The sequence below is a fragment of the Salarias fasciatus genome, chromosome 18, assembly GCF_902148845.1.
Source record: "Salarias fasciatus chromosome 18, fSalaFa1.1, whole genome shotgun sequence".
NCBI classification, from domain to species: Eukaryota; Metazoa; Chordata; class Actinopteri; order Blenniiformes; family Blenniidae; genus Salarias; species Salarias fasciatus.
Window position 1 is genome coordinate 21,215,366 of NC_043762.1, and position 22,611 is coordinate 21,237,976.

At 43.7% G+C, this 22,611-nt stretch overlaps 3 protein-coding genes across 3 annotated transcripts; 2 read left to right on the top strand and 1 right to left on the bottom strand.

The window, feature by feature from the left end:
• LOC115405637 (transcription factor HES-1-like) lies at positions 1 to 1,133 on the top strand. Its single transcript, XM_030115271.1, has 4 exons — positions 1 to 108; positions 202 to 297; positions 394 to 481; positions 700 to 1,133. Exons 1-4 carry the CDS (start codon positions 1 to 3, stop codon positions 1,131 to 1,133), a joined length of 726 nt encoding a protein of 241 aa, XP_029971131.1.
• Positions 1,134 to 7,999: 6,866 nt separating this feature from the next.
• On the bottom strand, positions 8,000 to 15,620 carry LOC115406013 (carboxypeptidase N subunit 2). Its single transcript, XM_030115860.1, has 2 exons — positions 15,541 to 15,620; positions 8,000 to 10,123 (listed from the first exon to the last, which is right to left on the bottom strand). The coding sequence occupies exon 2, from the start codon at positions 10,114 to 10,116 to the stop codon at positions 8,548 to 8,550; it is 1,569 nt and encodes a 522-aa protein (XP_029971720.1). The 5' UTR covers positions 10,117 to 10,123; positions 15,541 to 15,620; the 3' UTR covers positions 8,000 to 8,547.
• Positions 10,976 to 14,144, top strand: cldn1 (claudin 1). Its single transcript, XM_030115861.1, has 4 exons — positions 10,976 to 11,330; positions 12,081 to 12,245; positions 12,370 to 12,454; positions 13,476 to 14,144. Exons 1-4 carry the CDS (start codon positions 11,108 to 11,110, stop codon positions 13,636 to 13,638), a joined length of 636 nt encoding a protein of 211 aa, XP_029971721.1. The 5' UTR covers positions 10,976 to 11,107; the 3' UTR covers positions 13,639 to 14,144.
• Positions 15,621 to 22,611: the final 6,991 nt, after the last annotated feature.

The window sequence follows — 22,611 nt, forward strand, 5'->3', positions numbered from 1 at the left end:
ATGCCGGCCGGTACTTCAGGAAGAACCTCACCCTCCGCTGGAGCGGCGACCCCCGCGAGCAGCGGCTCCACGCCGGAAAAAGCCCGGACTCTGCCGGAGACGAGGAAGGTCAGCTGTCTTTTCAAAAACGTTTCAGCTTTTTCCCTATTTTAAAGTATCTGAAAATCATTTTCAATTGTTTGTTGTTTTTTTTCTGTCAAGTCTTCAAAACCGATCATGGAAAAGCGGAGACGCGCGCGCATCAACGAGAGTCTGGGTCAGCTGAAGACTCTCATCCTGGACGCGCTCAAAAAAGATGTAAGGATGCTCTGATCTGCACGCGCTGCATGTATCGGGCCTCAGGAGGATTAGTTCAACTCATGTGTCTATTTTCCCTTTTATTTTTCTTTCTAGAGCTCCAGACACTCCAAACTGGAGAAGGCCGACATCCTGGAAATGACCGTGAAGCACCTGAGGAACCTGCAGAGGCTCCAGATGACTGGTACGGATGGAGCTGCCATAGGATGCCTGACTTCAGAGGTCAAACACTTCAGCTGGAGCTGCAGGGTTTATAGCCCACCCACTGCTGCTGAGTTGTGAATCAGTGTTTAGATTTAAAAGAAAAAACACATCAGCATGTCTACTCAGCAGTAATACATCATATTTCCTGTTTTTATTCTGTAATATTGTGTTCCTAAGTGTTTTCCTTCTCCTCCTCAGCTGCAGTGAACACGGACCCGTCCGTCCTGGGTAAATACCGAGCCGGGTTCAGTGAGTGTGTGGGAGAGGTCACCCGCTTCCTCTCCACGTGTGAAGGCGTGAACGCCGAGGTGAGGACCCGCCTCCTCGGCCACCTGGCAGCCTGCGTGACCCAGATCAGCGCCGTCAGCTTCTACGGACCCCCTCAGGGTGCGCTGGGACTCGGGCAGACCCCCACAGTCCAGCACGTGCCTCGCAAGGGCGGCTCCCCCACGCACGCCTCCCCAGAGGCGATGAAGCTGTACGGCGGCTTCCAGGTGGTGCCCACGCCAGATGGACAGTTTGCGTTTCTGGTTCCCAGCGCGGCTCTGGCGCCTCTGACTGCTCAGAACAGTCACCACGTGTCGCCTGCCGCGCCGCCTGGCACCTCAGACTCAGTGTGGAGGCCCTGGTAGGAGCCGCACCGACTGGAAAGGACTATCACACACATAAAGCTTATTTTTGTACATTTTGTAAATGTTTTTTCAGAATCTTTTTGACTGAAATGCTTAGGCACATTTGTGTTTTTTCATGAATTTTATATGAGATTTTCACAGCCTTTATTGCTTACCTTGATTTTCTTTTTTTTTTTTTATATGGGACATTTTTTATTTGCCTCTGTGAGCCAAGACAATGCTTGATAAACTTGAAGATCACTGTATTTTTTTTCCAGATGAATAAAATGTTTTCTAATGCTTACAATCATTACTGCCACATTGGTTATTTGTGCTCTACAAATGGATTCTGAATGTTTGGGATGCAACAATGAAAATACACAACATGAGCAGTACGAAGTATAACCATGTCCGCCTTGTGGAAAGCAGCTATCTAAACGTAGTACACCTTCTGCACTTGATCAATCTTCATGCAGTGAAAGGGGAATTCATTAAATGATGCGATGAGGGAGAGAACCTGGAAGAGTGACTTCAGGCCAGAAGAAGTTCTTTAGATGTGTGCAGCAACGATGAGAAGTCTCGTGGAAATGGAAGCTGTATGATAGTAAAACCCGCTGACTGGTCCTGAGAGGAGTCTGCCATTACGCTGTTGCAGTGAATTCTTGTCACTTGTGTATTGATTCAGCCTTGTGACAAAGGACACTATTAATGCGATATAAAATGATGTGAAGATGCACAGTGTTCGCTTGCAACAATGAAGCCTCAAGCTGATTAGCGGCGGCCCAGCAGAGCCGGCCCTGGAGTCGTCGGTTGAAGCGCTGACAGTCCCAGCGTGCGTCCCGAGCATCGCGCCCACACAGTGGGCCACAAGCTGAGCGTGACCGGAGGTCACAGGTGCCCCTCATTCACTCTCCGGAGACAACGCAGCCCCAACAGCGTGTTGCCCTAAATCTGGCAACCCATCAACAGACCTGGCAGCCCATCACCAAAAGACAGGGCCCCACTTTGACAGCATTCAACAGTGGCACCTCCGGAGCCAAACACCGTGACCGTTTGGCTGTTTCTGATTTCATATTCATAGAATTTGAGGGATTAGTCCATAAGACGACGCATGAAGCTGTGACTCCTGTAGAAAATATTCAGCCCTAATGTGTTTCTGCTGTTTGAACAATTCAACCTTTCTGAAGGGCAAAACAAAAAAACCCAATCAAATGTAAATGTCTATGTAAAAATGTCAATCAAAGCCTTTTGAGGTCACTTAGAAAGATATTAAAATGCCATACTTTGTTGGAATGATACAGTCAATTAAGTTTACATCTCTGTTTTGGCAAACCTGAGAGAAGGCTGGCAGTAAAGAGAGCTGAAAGACAAAAATAGAGCTCTCCCTCCCATCAGAGCATCCTTTGAGAAGATCCCCCGAAAGACAAAAACAAAGACGGGCCCCTCGGTGGCTCAATGGCTCCTCTCTTTGTGACCCTCTCCATCTTCATAAAAGGCCTTCCCCTTGTTTATCCAGGAAGAGGTTTAATGGCCGTGAGGGGGGGAGGACCATGCTGTCACTTTCAGCGCGCTGAAGAAGGCTTATTGTTGGCCGCTCCCAGAGGTCCTGGTCCTCGAGGCTCTTTGAGAACTCTTCACTCTGGACTGCGCTCTTCAGATAAGAGGAGCTGTGAAGTATTGACAGGTACAGACATGACGGCCCCGATGAACACGTCTGCTGGTTACTCATGTATGTTCCTTCCTTCCTCGCTTTGCCTGCTTTGTTTGTTTGTTTTTTATCCTCATCCCAGTTACCGCCCCCACCCCCCCACCTCCCGCATCAAAACCCCACTCTGACTCCCAAAGTATTTTCCCCAAAGCGCTGAATGGTAAACACCGAGCGGGGTTGGACCTGGCCCTCCGCGGCGCTCCATGATTGATGGGCCTCCCCTCACGATCAGCAGCGACACTGACAGGTTCCCTGCCCGAAGACACCGGAAGCCTCCGCCGCCTCCACCTCTGTGGAGGAATCGCCTCCGTATTGTTCTTCAGGTTGTTATGGTGCCTGATGGGGGGAGGAAGTGGCGAGTGGTGGTTCACATCAAGGCTAATGAATAGATTATGCACTCGATATCAATAGTGAATGAACAATACGCTTTGTCCCTTCACTCCAATTCATTCCTTTTTGATTTAGCTGGTTGTTTTTGAAAAACTCAACAACATGGCAGGGGAAGTGAAGTTTCCGGGGGGTGGGATTTAGGACTAGAGTGACACTCTAGCACTGGAGGTGGGAAATTTATGAGTTTGGACCCACACACAGTAAGGATGGTGTGACAGCGAAACTCTGACTTTCCATCACCCGTCCTCACTTCTTCAAAGGAGATGTTGTCCTGGATGTTGGGGAGAAGTGGGAGGGGCTTGTTTTCTCAGCTTCTTGGCCCATATGCCTCTGGCTCGTGAACCAAAGACATCCAAACATGCACATGCTCCAATTTAAACACAACTTTCTGACCAAGAAGAAGAAGAAGATAAAAAAAAAAAAAAATTGAATTCAAAAAATTGATTTTGATCCCTGTGATGGATCAGCGATCTGTTCAGGCTGAACCCCGCCGTCATCCTCAGCATCACACTGGATAGAAGTTTGAAGATGGATTTATAGAAGATGTGCGTAAGACGAATGATAGTATCTCAACAAAGAAAAAAACAGAATTGCTTGAAGATTTTAATTACCTCATTATGAAAAACGTGCGACTTCATCTGTGAAGTTATTGCTTTTTGATGGCGTCAGTGTCAAACACGCTCAGCTGAGACTCAAGTGGCGATGAAGGAAACTGACTTGATGTTATCAGGGTTAGAGACCGTCTTGCCTTGTGACTGGATGTGCATTTCAACCAGGGAGGGAGCCAATGATGATTTTGTACCAAGCGCTGATTAGACTGATGATTCTACTTGTTTTTTTGTTTTTTTTTGGAATTGTAGAAATACAGGTATGTATTTTTCCTGTTGTACGCCCTTTAGATTCAGCCACCCACCCCTCCAGCCATCAGTATTTTTGTCAGCACGCTGGTTTCTGTGCAGGTGTTGTAGATTTATGAAAGATTTCCTGTTTGTTCTGAATTCAGGCATCTCAAGATTTTGTTCATCCAGAGATTTGGAGCCAGCGGGAAAAGAACCTGACACGGGCTGCGTTTATCAAAAACTACAGGACTGATGATGATGTTCAGCTTAATAAATTCAAAGTTAGTGAAACACACTCCAACATTGCTTTGTCCCATCTCTCTATTGTGAAACGACGGCCTCTCAAGAACGTACTTGTGCTGCGGGAAGTCTGGAGTGTGGGAGGTATTTTAGTTGTTGCGCACCAACAAGCGGCATAGTCTTGTGGGGACGCTCATAAGATCGAGTAGAAACATACAATGCGGGGTTGCATGCATGCATGTTAAAACCTCTCCATCTGGGACGCTGCACACAAAACAAGGATGGCTTTTTTTGAGAGCGGGGTCCAGAGAGGCCATAGTTCCTGATTCATCCTTGATAATTGTAATGTGATGATAAGGAGCTTATAGCCTCTTGTTATCCTTCTATAGGGACAGACAAGACAAAGGGCAGTGTACCCGAATGCCAAAAGATTACCATTTCGGTGACATCTCCTTGTCCACTTAACACTCACGTCAGGTCAGCTGTTCCTAATTTGGTCAGCAACACCAATTTAGCCTCCATACAGGGGTCTGCGTGCACTGAGGGGTAAATATTGACCCTTGTTTGTCAGTAAGATTCGCATTTTGAGTGCGCTAAAAGGGCTATTTGTGTTCTTGAGATGTTTGGGTCATGGTATCATGGAGGATGTGTGTCCCCGTCCCATAGGCCAGGAGAGGGGACCTAACAGACACCTGCCCCCATAATAGAAACTGGTGTTGGTTGAATTTCATGACTGACTGAACAAATTTAAATAATGCTGAAAGAGGAACAAACCATTGCGTGTTAAATTTGGAGAGAATACGGAATAAGGTTTTTAAAATGGTCGACTTGACTGAAGACCGGACTCATCAACCCCTCAACCCCTCTTTCAGCGATAAATTATTGGTAGCAGAATAATTTTAGCAGAGAAATTAGAGCTGCAGCAACCTCGATGTGATGTTAGTCAACATTTCTGGATCAAAAAGTCTGGCCTTGAATTCCTGCCCGAGGCGTCGAGCCTGGGATGACCTCTGCTCTTTGTCCTGAGGACCCCGGCCTGCCCCGGTCACCTCCCTCCTCAGTGGCCGGTCTAAACTCTGTGGGAAACCCCCCCAGTGCTTTGTGTTGTTCTGGACATTGTGTGTAGCAGCAGATAATGTCTCCTCCCCTCTGTTTCTTTTAGCTGCGTGGCGTTGAAGAGCCGCCGTGTGGAGCGTGGTTCCCACTGCCCGCTAAGTGGGACGTGACCGATCTGACCGCCGACGCTTTTCTTTCAGCCTCACTCACTGCTGGTATGAGTTCGCGGGGGCAACCAGAGCAGTTGTCAGTGATGGATGCTGACAGGTGGTTTGATGTGCGTGATGACTCTGTTATCCCCGTCACTTCTAACGTCACGGCAAAACCTACAGCATGCGGCAAAACATTTCTGAAATCACCTATAAAATACATCTAATTCTGAAATAGAATATATTTACTCCGGCACTGTGGCCTCTCTTTTGCGACTATTTGAGTTCCATCACATGTCAGCAGCTGTTGAACCTGCTGAAGCTTTAGATCCATGAGATGCAGCACGAACAGACTAATAGTTTGTATCTGTTGGCCATCAGATCCCAGAAGTCCTGCACTAAACTGAACAATCTCAACAGCACTTCCAGTGCAATGCCAGCGAAATATCAATGAATTCATGAATTAATATCATCTTTGTCACCAAAATCTCAGAGGATTTCTACTCCCACAGGCTTGATATACCATCCAAGTTTCATTTGTAGAGATCAGCTTTGATATTTTTGTGAACGATTTAAAAATAGAAGAAACATTACTCTGCAAAGCATTTGTTAGAAACTCTGTTTGCACTGGCTTTTAGCGCTTGTCTAGATTTGAATCTAACTAAATGTAACATTAATGATGAATCAAAGCAAAAATCTGAGTGAAAACTGACTCAGCACTTGTATGAAGTCTTGACTTCTTCAATCATTTCCTCAGTATTTTTCTGCTGATGTTCCTCCACACCATTGATAAACTGCTATAAATTATTCATATTAAGCCCTACAAGTCCGCTGAGTCAAGATACGTATTTAATGACGTCCATCTCTCTTGGAGCTCATTAGGTAACGGGCCGGACTCTAGATGTTAAATGTCCCGTTCACCCCGTAGTTTCAGTCAAGTGAGGATTACCTCCAGTTTAAGGCCATCCCTCCAAACTTTAGAAATAAGGCAGCCACCAGTGAATTGCGATGTCATTCACCTCCAAACGAGGAGCCAATTGACCCCCTGGCATTTGACCCTTATTAAGCGTGGGTTAGACTGCTGTATTCAAGGTGTAGCCATCTGTGTGCCTTGCTGTGTGGAGGCTGCCCTCCTCCCTCGCTCTTCATCATCCCTCCCAGCATTCAGGAGCAGTCGGGTGATCAGAGGAGGACGAGCTGGTCTGGAACAAAACCCAGAGCTCTCCGATGAAGCAGCTTCTTCATCAAACACCAATCACAGAAAAACATGATGATGACTGCAGTAGAAAATCATCAAAATGTATTTCAATGCGAAAAACTACATTTAAGGATTGATACTTTGTGCATCGTCTCAGTGGAATATAGATTACTTTTTACAGTAACTATGTCATTTTATACTGTGGCAGATTATGGAGATCACCGTATGTTGACCAAACATTAAAAATCCCATCGGGCAGAACAGAATATTAACATATGAAAAGAAAGCTTAAGACAAATATTTTTTTGAACAGGCATTCATTTATTATTTATTTATTTATAATTTACTGATTGATTGAGGGCCACCTCAGTATTCATAGATAACCTATACAGCTCTAACCACTATGCCATTCTGTAACATTACATGTACTATAATCTGTCATGCTGAGGTACAACGTCAAGAAACACTGTTTTGTTATCATTATTATTTTGAGGTGCAGTTTAACTGATTGTAACGGGATAGATTTGAAACAGAACTAGAATTTGGCACTCAGAGAGCGCAGACCTCCACCACAGCTCAAATCAGTCACCAACAACAATAAGAACACTATATATACTAAAAAACATTTTATTTCTCTCCAACACAAACAATGTATGGGAGAAAGCGGTTTGTTGCATGTTCATATCTCAGTGTGTTTCCTCACAGTGACTGACACTTGGAAATCCCCCTATTTTTGTCTGTTCTGGATCCTGGTATCCGGAATACTTCTGTGATCTGGATCAGCAGCTGATATCTGTTAGAGTCATTGAAGAACTTACACTGTCATTTTTTGCTAAGCCCCCTTGTCATTTATTGTAGAGTTGTGACCAACTATGTCATAGACTGCCCTATCTCTCAATGATAAAGAATCTTTTAAAAAATTCCTGGATCCAGACAGTGATCCGGATCATCACCAAATTTTTTATTTATTTTTATTTAACCTTTATTTAACCAGGTAGGTCCCATTGAGATTAAAAACCTCTTTTTCAAGGGAGTCCTGGGGACTCCCTTGTAATGTAAAATGTAATGGATTCTAAGTTAGCCCAAGACTCACCTTTCCACAAAGTTGCAGTCCGTCCATAACTTTTCCCGTAATGTTGCTAACAAACCAACCAACCAACAAAGCAACAAACCGACGTGATTACATAACATCCTTGGCGGAGGTAATAAACAAGTTGTGGATGTAAAAAAAAATCAATCTGAGAGGACGACAGAAAGAAAATAAAACAAAAAAGATTTTTTGCACCACATTTGTACAAGTAGGTGAATCGAACTCTGAAAGTACAGCAGCACTTCAGATGAAACCAGAACAAGATGCAGTTAGCACATAGATACATGTTTGCTCTTTATTTCCATAGACTGTGTTTCATTTACCACTTTATTAACAACACAAAGTCTTTGTCATTCTCTTGAAAGTTGAAAATGTTAAAATTCAAACTAAAAATCTCAGGAAGCTATTTATATTAACTTTATGTATGGAAGCTGAAAAATATCTACTTATTCGTCACGACACAAGACAGTGATGATCGGTGAGTCCCCGGAGAGTCGTGAGCGCCGCAGAACAGCAAAACACACATCATGAACACCACTCTCTTTGTTTTACTTAGAAGTGACGGGATCTTAAAAAATTAGCGAGTTGAACCTTGAAGCTTTCAAATAAAAGGTTCATCCACCTCTCTTATCGCTGAGCAGCATTCATGCATCGTGGTTATCAGCCGCTGAGTGAGAGGTTTGTTTACAGTATTGACTGTGACAGTCGGAACATATAATGTGACTCACAGTGTGAAGAAAGAGTCTGCACACAGTGCAAAGTCTTTCAGGGACTTTCTAAGACCTCTTTATTGCTGCACTGAGAATACTTGGGGTCATTTTTCAGAATGTGCTCCGTGGTGGTGCCGTCCTCCTCCACGAACTGCACCTTCACCGTCACCGGAGAACACCTGTGTGCCTTACACCTGACGGTCACCGTGTCGTTGGACGCCTGCAGGCTGCAGGCGTTCAGATCAGGAACTCCGGCTTTGGACAGGTGACACACCAGCTGGTCCCTGTCGACGGAGACCACCGTCCGCCTCCTCAGAAACAGCGGGCTCTCGCACAGCACCCTGTCCAGCATCTCTATGTCCTGACCGCTCCTCTGGACCCAGTCGTGCAGGTACCACATGTGGCAGTCGCATCTCCAGGGGTTTCCGTGCAGCCGCATGGTGTGCTGCGTGGCGAAAAGGTCGAAAAGTCCCGCCGGGAGAGTTTCCAGCTGATTGTTGGACAAGTAGAGCTGCTGAATGAGCATCTGGTCCTCGAACAGTTTGGCATCCACTGTGCTCAGGTTGTTGCTGTGCAGATGGAGCGCCTTGATGCGAAACAAGTCTCTGAACAGGTTTGTGGGCAGCGAGGTGAGCTGGTTTTCAGACAGATCCAGGTTTTCCAGTGCTGTGACGTTCCTGAAAGTGTCTTCGGTGAGGTTGAGCAGCCGGTTAGAGGACAAGATAAGGTCAGTCAGGGAGGTCAGACTGCTTAGAGAGGACAGCTCAATCAGCCGGTTCCCTTTCAGGTTCAGCTCCTTCAGGTCCGAGGGCTCGGAGCCAAACACCTTATCACTGAAGCTTCTGAGAAGGTTTCCACGGAGGTTCAGCACCTGCAGGTTTTTTAACTCGGAGAAGGTGTCGTCAGCGAGCTGAGTCAGCCGGTTCCCCTCCAGATGGAGCTCCGTTAGCTGGGAAACGTTGGAGAAGGTGTCAGACTGAAGGCTACTGATGAGATTGTTGTTTACTTTCAATATCTCCAGCTTCGCCAGACCACAAAGCGTCTCCCTCTTCACCTCCTCCAGCTTGTTCTGGGACAAATCGAGGACGCGCAGGTTATTAAGGTTGAGGAAGAGAAGCGGGGGCAGACTTGATATGATGTTGCTCTTCATTTGCAGAACCTCCAGCTGCTTCAGGGAGTCAAACAAACCTGGGAGGACAGTTTTGAGTCTGTTAAAATTAAGCAGCAGCACAGTTAAGTTCCCCTGGTTTGAGAAAGTTCCCAGAAATAAGCTCTCCAGCCAGGGGTTTCCGCTGATCTCCAGCTCCCGCAGCTCGGTCAGGTGCTCGAACGCCTGAGCGTGGACACTCCGCAGGGCGTTGTTCAGAAAGACGAGCCTGGTGAGCTGCGGACTCTCTTCCAGGCTGTGGGAAAACAGGTACGCCACAGAAGACGTCATGACGATGAAGTCCTTGACCTGTCTGGACATGTTCCCGGGTAAAGCGCTCATCCGCTCGTCGGCGCACAGCACCTGGCTGGCGGTGAAACACTGACACCTGTACGGACAGACGGTCTGCAGCTCCGAGCGACCGCCCTGACAGAGGAGCAGCCCCAGCACCAGGCTCAGCCTCAGACCCTTCTCCATGCTCTCACTGTCAAAAACAGAGAAAATAAAAGAACCCCTCAGCTTTAACTCATCTGTTTGAGTAGGAGATAGCCAGGTTATCTGACCAAAGGAAGACAACTCATAACAACCACTCCAAATCTGACAGTCGAACATACCGTAGTGTTGCTGGGATCCCTGTGGATCTACAGGCCGGCGGATGCAAAGTGCAAATGACAACAAGCCCGAATTAGGCAAGACGACAAAACCTTTGCTCAGCGGCCCACTCTGCATGGTTTCATTTGCTCAAAGCTGAAAAAAGTGACTGCTGTGATAACGAGGACATTCTTCAAATTCACCTCAGAAGCAGAAATCTGAGGGAAGCCTGTCGGCTTTCCATTGGCCGAGGGAAAACACAGACATATGAGAAGATTTCAGTTGCAGATTTCATGTTAGTTGTAGTCTCTGTTTACCAAATCAAAACAAACAAATCAGAGAGAGGCTGCTTTTTGGAAGGCAAGTCAGTCACTGTTAACAGGAACAGTCTCATTTTTGTGCTATTATTACTAGATTTCTTTAAAAAAAAAAAAATCCACATTTCTTATTATAAAACAGTTTTTCCAGTTAATAATTTTAACAGCAGTGAATGTGAAATAGTTAATTTTACTTTGACAGAAATATTAAAGTACAGACACAGTTTTAATGCTGCTTTAAGAGGAATTGTCTGCACTTTGTATATTTCCATGGAGTTTATACTGCAGGCTGAAAGCCTAAAAAGACGAATCCACTGCAGGATCTTTTACCCTCCACAAGGTGTCGCCCTGCTGCCCCTGATCAGTACCTCAGTTGGTGGCATTTCTGGATCCACCCTCTTCCTCAGGTTCTTCCCTGAGGATGCATTCTTACACACCTTTTTTTCAAGAGAGAATTTTACCAGGAGCAGCATCAAGTACCACACACACCAAAAAAACCTTTTCTTCAGCTTAGTTTTTTAAAAGAATACTTTTATTTTTTTATTTTTGGAATTTAAACAATGGCAAATTCTGGATTGCAGCTTCTCGGCTTCACACTGGCCTTCTTTGGCTTCATTGGGACGATAGCGTCCACGGCCATGGTGGAGTGGAAGGCTTCGTCCTACGCAGGAGACAACATCATCACGGCCCAGGCCATGTACGAGGGGCTGTGGAAGACCTGCGTGTCGCAGAGCACCGGCCAGATTCAGTGCAAAGTGTACGACTCACTCCTCCAGCTGCCAGGTATCTGTCTCACATTATGTGATCATTTTTCTGTTTACAATCATTAAACACAGTCTTCTTCAAACACCACTGAGGATGGAGGGCTTATTGATTATACTGTGTCTGAGATATTCTGTAAAAAAGTGGAAAGTAAACTTAACAGAAAGTGTAAAATGTGTCTAAAGTGTTAGAATAATGGATTGATACGATGTGAAAGATGGGATATGTTTGGACATTCAGACCTCCTGAAACATGAAGGTGGGCGCCCTTCTCTTCTTGCAAGCACAGACATGTCGGTCAAATACCAGCAGCTGCAAGATCAAACACAATTCTACTCAAATGGAACAGAAACGAAGCCAGTTCATCTTCTCAGCGCGTGCTGTTAGTAAAGCCACACGAATGTGAAGAATTTAAGTTTCTGTCTTCCTCAAAACAACATCAGCGGGTTATGAAAGAACATTTGGGGGACATGCCAGTTCAGAGTGACTCATGTTTTCTGCATATTAAGTAGTTTCTGTACACAAGGAGACTTGAAGCGAACCTCAAAGTCAAAGCGCGACACCAAATTACAAACATGTAAATGATTTCTTAGTTGACGATTATTTGGTCAATCTATTTTTACAAATGAAGTTCAATCTTCTCATTGAATATGAAGGTGTGTGACAGCAGTTTTGACAGTTTTCTTTTAAAGATCAAAAAACAAATTGATTTCTTCCATCCGTCACTGAATGAGCCACACATCAGTGACACTGTCTTTGTTTGTGTCTCCAGGGATCGTGCAGGGCGCACGAGGCCTGATGTGCTCCTCCGTCCTGCTGTGCTTCATTTCCATTTTGGTGGCGGTGGTGGGGATGAGGTGCACCACCTGCCTGGCCGAGGAGCCCGAGCAGAAGGACAAAGTGGCTCTGGCTGGAGGAGTCATCTTCATCATCGCTGGTGAATCGTTTAAGTTCAGATCCATACAGACCAAACAGAGTTCTTTTAAACTGTCCAGCTTCACCCTGCATAATGAATCAGTCCTTCTTATTGAGACATTTATCTGCTGATCATGTGTTTGCAGGCCTGCTCGCTCTGGTGGGAACATCCTGGTACGGCCACAGGATAGCTCGGGACTTCTACGACCCGTTTACCCCGACCAACTCCAGGTGAGACCGTCCTCCTCCATCATTCAGACCAGGGGTGTTCAACCTGTGGCTCTGGAGCCACATGTGGCTCTTCAGTCCCTCTGTAGCGGCACCATGAAGTTTCCATAATATGAAACGTGAAAGAACATTGAACTTATTTTTATTATAGTCACACACCACAGTACTGCTCGAAATGATTCCTCACTCTTAGTTCAAAAGGGATTCAAAAAAAAGGTCCAAGTAAAATTGGGAGAAATAGCTAAAACCACAATAAGTGGGGAAAAAGTCGTAGAATGTGAAAAAAAAATGAAATGTGTAGAATTTCTAAAAGAAGAACATAAATATGGTTGGACAAAAGCATGGAAAACTGCTTAAAAGGAGGTTAAATGGTTAAAACAGCGAAAATTTCAAAATTGTCAGCAAAAAAATGCTTGGAAATAGGAGCAAAACTGTTAAAAGCAAGTGCAAAGATAGATAATTTTATACAATGTTCCCTACTCTGAACCCTAACTTCATAAAAGCATCATAAGAGATTTTTTTTTTTTATGTGAATCAGAACTCTATATGAAACTTCCTGAGCTGCATTGGCCTCATTTTAAAGGTTAAATGTGTTTTGCGGCTCCAGAACAACTTGATTTGGCGGAAAGTCACAACAAGGTTGCAGACCCCTGGTTTAGCTCTGGAGCTACACCACCTCATCAGCTGCAGAGTGGGGGGCTGGCTGATATTCCGCAGGCGGCACAAGCGATCTTTTATAATTATGCAGCTTTAATGCCTTAAACCACAACATCAGTAAACCACATTTGAACACATAATTCAAATCCGTCTTTGAATATTGTTCAACTTATTACATGTTTTGCTTATAATTGGTTCATTTTGCCACATTAGCAGCTCATATTGTCGCATCCTGTCATGTTTAAAGGCTTAATTTGACCTTCTGGTAGAGAGGAAGATGCATTTGTGGTCCTCAGGTCGATCCAGGCTCCCAGTCTGTGCTCTACAGCTCTGTGAACTAAGACCCGGCTCTGTCTGTCGTCCACAGGTATGAGTTTGGGACGGCGCTGTACGTGGGATGGGGGGCGGCCTGCCTCATCGTCATAGGAGGCTGCTTCCTGTGCTGCAGCTCTCACACTAAAGGTGGAGGGAAGCATCCGCGTTACCCCGCCTCCAGCTCCTCCGGGCAGCCGGGCAGGGACTACGTGTAGGACCGCCGGTCGGCCGGCCTCCGCTCAGGCAGGGTTTGATGGGAGTGTATCTCAAACGTTCGATGTTTAACGGCGTGTGTGTTCTGCAGGTGTGAAAGGTTGTTGTGTGTTAATATTTGTCAGCAAACTGCTAAAGTTTTCATGTTGTCAGAGCCAGAGCTTTTCTCACAAAACAGTTTTCAAAGTAGAATCTACTGTCAAATACTGTGCTGCATTTACTGCTGTAAATTCCAACTGAGGCAGTGATCTACCAATCTAAACCATCAGTAAGTATTTTAAAAGACAGATCTGAGAAAATGTTGGGTTTCTTTTTCTACAGTTTTTACAATAATGTTCATTTTAGTGTAAATCTGCACTGAGAAATATGAGTTTATAATCATTCGGTTTTGTTTTTTATTGTTTTGTAATGTAAGGAATAAAATCAATGTCATTTCTTTGTGCGAAAAATGTTCATGTTTTTTGTAAATTAAACCAACTACAGCAAAAGAAACGGGTGTAACTTGGTGTATTTTTAGATAAATGTGGATCCTCCTTACAGGAAAAAGGTCCAGTGAAGGGAAGGAGTTGAAATGTGTAAATTGTGGGCATCAAGACTGTTTATGGCTGGAAGAGCGGTTCCTTTCTTACGGTCTGCTCAGTTAGATAATGTATGATCTGTCACAGAACTGGTTTAAGTCTGGTGTCTGCTTTATTGTTTATTCAGCTTTTTAGCATTTTTCGTACATACATTTTTTCTCTGTAGTTTAATCATTAAGAATAATTTATTATTGGTGAAAACCAAAATTACATAGGAGATGAAAGTTGTTTGTGTTAAATTAAAGTAAAAAAAAAAGTGAAATCCTGACAAAATACTTTCGCTTTACATGCATTTTCAATACCATCTTTTATTTTGTGCAGTGTTTGAAAAAATAGTGTAAGTGACTTCATATTTATGATAATACAGTATGAAAAAAGTTCTTGCAAATCAGATCCAATCCCTCTCTGACATATAGTGTCTTTTATTTGCTTTTGGAACAGAACTGTTGACAGTTCATATGTCTTTGGGTTTATGCACAGCTGCTCTGTGTTTTATTCTCTAATTGAAATATGGTGCAGCAGTCTTGGTGGTGGCAGCTTCTTTTATCCCCAGCTTCTTTTAAAATTGTTTCATTTTCTCAGGCATTTTTTATAATAAAGGTTCTCCAGCAGTTCTTTAGTCTGTTTGTTCCCCCTATAGGTGTGTGGGTCCAGGATGAGTATCTGAGGTTAAATAGAGACTTTAAATTGCTCGTAGATGTGAATATGTGTGTCTTACTTTCTGACTGTGTGATGGGAAACCTGTGTTGGGTCTATCCTGCCTTCACTAATCACAAGCTGCATGGGCAAGGTAAGTGTGGATCTCTAGATCCTCCTCTGGATGTCTAGTTGTATGGGAACAAATAGACAATAAGCCAAAGAAAACTTCAAGAGTCTTAATATGAAAGTAGGTAGAATCACAGCAAGACAGTTTACTGGCAAGTATATGTGCACCAATATGTTAAGTCTAAAGAGAAACTAAAGTTCCTGACCCACCTCCCTGGTGTTTTTTAATGATAAAGACACATAATCCTCACATAAGCCTAAAAATTATTTCACAAGGGAAGGAAAGGATGTGCTGAATAAATAAATGCCCTTAATTATTAGATTATGTGGTACGTGACAGCCATCATCCAAAGAATAAACCTAAACCACATTTATTTAAGACATTTCGGGGAAAAAGTGATTTAGATGTAACATGGAAGGATTGATTTGATTTACTCTTGAGCAAAAATAATGACCGAAAAAACAAAAAAAATACACGTAGCAGCAACTAGGGCAGAAATGTGCTGCCTCAGGGACTAAAAGAAAAATCCTCTCGGAGGAAGATGAGAGAGTGAAGCATACCTGAGCCTGCTCCTGTCCCAGCATGCCTGCTGCCTGAGCTGCAGTCTGGACGCTTCAGGAACGATCTGGACGCTTTTGTTTCACCTGCAGACTGCGAGGAACAAAGCAGGAGAAAACAACTCGACCTCCAGCGTTTCTGCTCCACCCAACAAGTGATTTCATTTATCATAAAAAAATAAAGCACACGATAAAGTTCTCTCAAAGAGGGCGCCACCATCTGGTGATATGTAAAACTGCAGTTCCAGCATCAGCTGTTCAAACTTTGTTTGGATCATGATAGATGTTTGAAAGGAAATTAAAGAAATGCAAACTTAATAAAAACATTGTAATTGTTCAGTTTGATCCACACAGATGATTCTTGAAGTTTACTGCAGCTGAGCCACGAAAGTCCATTTATTAAATTAAAAGACTTCAGTGTGTTTTACCACATAAACACCCACAGATACATATTCCTGTTAAAGAGTAAACCAAACTGCTGGTACACAGAATAAATTCTGTCCAATTCTTCATGTCCATTTCTTCATTTATCTGACGAATGTCCGCCCAGTTCTGCCTATTTATGCTTTTTTTTAATTTGCCATTATCTTTGACGGATTCACAGTAAAGTGATGTTTTCAAAATTATTGAGAAAAACGGTGAAATGAAGATGTACCTCCCGTTTCAGTAAAGGGTCAGTTATTCTCATCATTTTATTTAGGCTGTACAGCTTACAGCCATATCATGCTGAAAAACAATGGATGGGGTAATTTAAAGACTTTTCTTGAAATATAAACACAGGAAATACAGTGTCCTCATTATGGATGTGAGTAAAACTCTCAAAAAGTGCTTTAGGTGAAGGAAATATGGAAGGAAAGGATGTTTTTCGGTTTGAAAATGGGCTGTTGAAAACGTGTAAAATCCGAGCTTCAGTGATGGCCTGTGGCCACCAGAGGGAGACAGAGGACAGGGTACTTCTCTACTTTCCTACTGTCACGTTTAAACCTGTGGCTCCAGCAGTAACTGTCAGTCAGTCAACCTGAGTAATGAAACAGGAAGGATCTCAGATTACAGAGCGGGACCAGGGTAAAGACAATATGACTGTAATATGACAGAAACACTAAGCTTTACAAAACTTTATAGTTTTAAATAACAACTGTTAAAAAAACAAAATAGAAACAAAGCAAGATGACCACATTTCAAATTAAAGGTGCTGCAGTTTTTTTTGGTTTTTGTTTTGTTTGTTTTTTGCATTGAGCTTGGTAACTTTGTGTTCTCTAAGCAGCAACATTATGTGGAAAACAGAGGAAATCTTCTAGGTATAGCTGAACGTCTCTGTCAGGTTGTGGCAAACTGAGCTGGTTTCCCTCCATCCCTCCAGCAGACGTCCCCCTGCTCTAACATATGAACTGAAGAAGCATCGGAGCACCTTCGAGACATCCTGAGAGCCTGGATCAGAGTCAGTATCAGCCGGGAACCAGGAGCCTAGATATAAGAAGTGTGTAAGGAAGTCATGGATGAACAATGAGCTGAAGAGGCTTTGTGACTGATTGTTGTGTGTATTGTAGCTGCTGTGTGTATCATCTTGAATAATACCTAATTCAACCCAAATGAAAGAATCATAACAAATATTACACACAAAATCACCTGATGGGTCAACACTGGAGCCATACAGCCAGAAGTCTTCATGGATTAAATCAACCCTTCCTTCAAGCCTCACTTCTCAACAAGCATAATTCCATAATGGGGATTATCTCAGCGAGTGGACCAACTGCCCGGCTCTCTCTCGCCTACATGCTGCCCTCTGCTGTGTCTGATTCGTCTCCTGACCTGTGCTGGCAGCGCTGCACAGAGCCTCGCCGGGCGCCTCAGTGTTTCTGTCACATTGTCCGATCATGTGAAGCTTCGCTCGGTGTGAGGAGAGGAGTCTGAGCATGGCGGGCATTAGGAGGAGGGGAGGCTAATCACTCGGCGTACGATGCAAACTGCAGCGACTAAAGATGCCACTAAGATCTGATCTTTGACCTTCTGTACGGTTTAAGTTCAGTCAGCTTTAGGAACACTCTTGAAATGCATATAAGCCGAGCTCAGATCCTCTGTCCCCGCCCGCTAGCTTCCTACACCCACAGCACCAATTCTCTAAATTGAGTTTCATCTAAGAACCTGTAAAATATGGCGGTGGGCTTCAATGAAAGTGATTTAGATTGATTTTTTTTAATGGTCCCGGGCAACAGCTCAACATTTGGAACGATGAAGAGCGTCAGTGGAGCGGCGCTGAACTCCAGGCCTTCCTTCATTTTCACTTCAGCGCTGGATCCGCTGCAAATCAAAACTATAGAAAATTGCTGTAATCGGCAAAATAGAAGCTGCCAGACATCAAACTGGAAACTATACTGCAGTGGAAATGATCTGTGTTCCTCTGTCACATTTTGGATTTGAACCGTCCAGGAAGAACAGAATGAGGCTGGAAGTTTCCTCTACAGCAAACTGCAGGAGTCAGCCCGCAAGATGGAAGAGGAAGTTATATTTTACACCTTATCTGACAAATACAAAGATCATTGTTGTCCTAAACGTTATTAGGCTGACTTGTAAAAGTCAGATCGAATGGTCTTACCAGCAGTTAAAGTCCTAAAGGTCAAATCAATAGAATTGCTCGATGTGGATCAAATTCTCTTCTGTAAACAGTAAATAGCTGCTTCCTGTCCACACTGGTCATCTAAAACACGCAAAGTCAATTAAGTCACATTTTCACATTTCTCCTTTTTCTTTGTCTCTTCATTTTTGCCACTCAGCGGTACTTCCTGAAGTTGAATTTGCGGTGTGTGTGCCGACCAGCAGAGGTGCTCCCTCACCTTTTCCTAAACTCTCACTAGGTCTGTGTGTCATGTGGGCCAGCAGGGCTCCTCTCCTGTTCACATTGAAATAAACCGGCCTGTCAGTCCGCTCAAGGGCAGCAGCACAACACGGCGAGACGAACAGTGGCCTACTGAGCTGCGAGGCCAGAACGGAGCTACTGCAATCGTGGCGTTGCAGTAACGCACTCTGGAGCCGCTGAAAATACTCGTTTTGTTTTAGCCAAGGTAACCACAACACTGAAACCAAAAGCCATGGCTTCCTGTTCCAAGGTGCCTGGAGACAGCTGCTCTATTAGCAGCGTCCGACCCCACAGAGGTGTTTCCCCTGACGGCGCCTCCTTCTGACAGCCAGAGCTCCAGGGCACTCCGACTGACCTGCACGTTTTGCTTAAAGATAATCTGAAGTTTGTTTTCTTTCTTTCAAAAGAGAACAGCTGATTTATGAGAACTCTTGTTTTTTTGCAGAGGATTATTATTATTATTATTATTATTATTATTATTATTATTATTATTATTATTATTATTATTATTATTATTATATTACATATTATCATTGTCTTTTTGTGTTTGGTCTTTGTTGAACTGGTCGTCAAACAACCCTCAGTTGGATAAAGTGGCTAAAAAAAGATGAATCTGGGAACACTGGCTCCTTTCATATGGCTTTAAATATGATTTCTCTGGACAAATATCATTACCTCATCCACTTGTCCTGAAGCTTTTCATATTTTAACATGTTTAAAAACAGAAATCAAAGAATTTGCTTGAAAAAATTCAATTTGAAAGTCACGATTGGAAGTAATTCTTTTGATATTTTATTGAATGATCGTCATGACGAGCTGCACCATCTGAACTCACAACAGAAGCACGTTTCACTCGGTCAAAACTGTGTGTGTGTGTGTGTGTGTGTGTGTGTGTGTGTGTGTGTGTGTGTGTGTGTGTGTGTGTGTCCTGGATCGGCTTGATTAACTCGCATCCCAATTAGCAGCACAGTTTGTTGGGAACCATCATTTATTCAGACTCTGCTCACCTCCTCCAACACCTGGGCTGCTTTCTGCACACAACAGATGAGCGTCTCCACGGCAACGAGGTCTCCTCTTCCATATTTGTCAGGATTAAATATGGACACTAATTTCTCTATCCTGAGCATCTCACGTCTCTCTCTCTCTCTCACACACACACACACACACACACACACACACACACACACACACACACACATACATGCACACACACACGCGTGATTCATTGATGTGATTAAAACATGATGTTTGCTTTCATGTAAGTCAAAATTCAGTCTGAAAATGCTTTAAAACAGCAGAATCAATGCATTTACTGTATAAAGTACACCATGTTCCTGCTGCGTTGCTCAGCCTCTCTGTGTTTATGGTGTAAAAATTCCGTTCACCTCAGTGCAGTAACATTTTTCCCTAAAGCCAAATCCTTTAGTTTTTCACCTTGGCAAAAAAGAAAAAGAAAACGTGAAAAGAGCAGAAGCCCTCCAGCCGTCTGTTTACCACGTCTCATCTTCAAAGCTCAAAGCAAAAAAAAAAAAAACCCTACTTTTAAAGTTTTCTGGTCCTTTTCTCGGTTGCCAGAATCCTCTGTCAGGCTGATCATGGACGCCTGGCCGGAGTCTGCCAGATTCGCAGGTATCTGAACTGATGCTGAGTTATTTACACACTCAGACACACAATGCCAGGTGTCGCTGCACTGCTCAGAAGGTGAGGGAGAACCAGCAGAGCTAAACTTTATTCATTAGCTGTGATGAACACTGAGCGGCCCCGCAGATGTGGCAGAACATGCATGTTTCTGCTCAGCGCAGAAATATGCAGCATTACTGTATCAAATGTGGCGTTCATCCAGTTCCTTTAGCTCCTGTCCTCAGATAACCACAGAAACTTTTTTTTTTTCCGCCTCAGCCTTAAACAAATACAGTGAAGCCTCCACGTGGCGGACACATGGTTCTAATCATGAGACATGGAAAGTCCGAGGTGTCTCTGTTCAAAACACACAGACGCTCACCCCCCTCACTATTGCCTTTTCTCTCAAACAGCTGGACCTGGAGCGCTACTATTTAACACCTTCTGCATTCAGCATCAGCTTCTTTATTTCTCATAGATTGAATATGAATCTCTAGGACGAGGAGCTGAATGCAGCACAGTCTGGCAGCAGGCTGCACTTTTAGCTCACAATGGATCAGTGTGTGTGTGTGTGTGTGTGTGTGTGTGTGTGTAAAAACCAATGACGTAGCAATGCAGAGAGAGTTCAGAATAAGATGTTCCAGCACATTGTACCAAAATGTGTGCTTATTTTTTGCAAAATGGCCTTTTTCATTCAGGTGAAAAAAAACAGAGCCCTCGATTCACTCCAAGATGATTTTCAAATGTACTTTTCCTGAAAACAGCAGGGCTCGCGTTCGCTTCTGGCTCAGCCGTGAAACACATTTCTAAAAACAGGCGTTTAAACAGAGCCGCTCCGTTAATCATTATTTTAACAACTTTAACCACACGAGAAATTTCTCACCTCAGCCTGAACCGGTCCAGTCAGACACACAAGAACACACCAGTTTGACCATCTATCCATCATCCATCCATCCATCCATCCATCCATCATCCATCCATCCAACCATCCAACCATCCAACCATCCATCCATCCATCCATCATCCATCCAACCATCCAGCCATCATCGTTCACCCATCCATCCATCATCGTTCACCCATCCATCCATCCATCCATCACCCATCCATCATCCATCATCCATCCATCCATTCATCATCCATCATCCATCCATCCATCCATCATCCGTCCATCCATCCATCCATCCATCCATCCATCCATCCATCCATCATCCATCCATCATCCGTCCATCCATCCATCCATCATCCATCATCCATCCATCCAACCATCCATCCATCCATCCATCATCCATCCAACCATCCATCGATCATCGTTCACCCATCCATCCATCATCGTTCACCCATCCATCCATCCATCCATCACCCATCCATCCATCCATCATCCATCCATCATCCATCATCCATGATCCATCCATCCATCCAGCCATCATCCATCATCCATCCATCCATCATCCGTCCATCCATCCATCCATCCATCCATCCATCCATCCATCCATCCATCATCCATCCATCATCCGTCCATCCATCCATCCATCATCCATCCATCCATCATCCATCCATCATCCGTCCATCCATCCATCCATCCATCCATCCATCATTCATCTTCCATCATCCATCCATCCATCATCCATCCCTCCATCCATCTATCCATCCCTTCATCCATCCATCCCTCCATCCATCCATCCATCCATCCATCCATCCCTCTTTCAGTCCTCATCTATGCTCAGTTGATAATTCAGCATTTCTTATGATTGTTTTGAGTCGGTGTTGAAACACTAGAACAGAAACCAGTTTGAGTCGTGTGATCTTGGGGCTCCAGCACAGTTTTCGCCACTAATCGGTGGTTTCACTGATGGAAAATCATCACCACCTCTGAATTTTATTTTTGATGTGCTTCTTGCAGCACTTTGCTTTGGTTTTACGGCACATGATTTAGTCTGCTTCAAAACATGGAGGGCCTTTGTTTTCCTGACCCGAACCATAATCAGGTTTAGTCTTTCTCAGGTTCAGTCGGCCGCAGAAATGTGACCAAAGTCTGAGTCGAAATGAATTTACTGATGCTTGATAAATGACTCCCTGTCTTTGAAGCATTCGTCTCCACATCCCTGCAAATCTTGATTTTTATTAAACATTTCTACCAGAATGTGGTCAATGAGTAACTGTTAATAAATATGGAAATAACAGAAATTATTGCTCTTGTTTTTCCCTATAATTAATGGATATATTTAGGTCTATATTTTGGTTTTACAGCACTTATACCCATGCCATTTTTATGTTTGTGTAATTATATAATATGTGATTATAAATAAATTTATTTTCAGTTTTATATCAAGAGTTCTGCCTTCAGTTTTTGTATTTTGTTTGTGCTCAGTCATCTGAAATGTGTTTCATTCAGTCTGCAGCACAAATGCAGCTTCAGTGAAGAGGTAATAAAAAATAAATTAAACGATTACACTTCCTATGATGAACGCACATGTTGAACCCAGACATCCTGAACTCAAATAACTTTCTTCATTAAGAACGTAAACTAGATAAGGGGAAAATACAATTATAGAAAAAACAACAACATATTTGAAATGTAAGGACACATAAAACTGTCCCTA

Excerpts from the sequence above, each read along its gene's own strand:
- LOC115405637 (XM_030115271.1), top strand. The coding sequence starts at position 1 with ATGCCGGCCGGTACTTCAGGAAGAACCTCACCCTCCGCTGGAGCGGCG. Across the intron at positions 109-201 it reads CTCTGCCGGAGACGAGGAAG|TCTTCAAAACCGATCATGGA; the intron begins GTCAGCTGTCTT and ends TTTTCTGTCAAG. Across the intron at positions 298-393 it reads TGGACGCGCTCAAAAAAGAT|AGCTCCAGACACTCCAAACT; the intron begins GTAAGGATGCTC and ends TTTTCTTTCTAG.
- LOC115406013 (XM_030115860.1), bottom strand. The coding sequence starts at position 10,116 with ATGGAGAAGGGTCTGAGGCTGAGCCTGGTGCTGGGGCTGCTCCTCTGT.
- cldn1 (XM_030115861.1), top strand. The coding sequence starts at position 11,108 with ATGGCAAATTCTGGATTGCAGCTTCTCGGCTTCACACTGGCCTTCTTT. Across the intron at positions 11,331-12,080 it reads CTCACTCCTCCAGCTGCCAG|GGATCGTGCAGGGCGCACGA; the intron begins GTATCTGTCTCA and ends TTGTGTCTCCAG. Across the intron at positions 12,455-13,475 it reads TTTACCCCGACCAACTCCAG|GTATGAGTTTGGGACGGCGC; the intron begins GTGAGACCGTCC and ends TGTCGTCCACAG.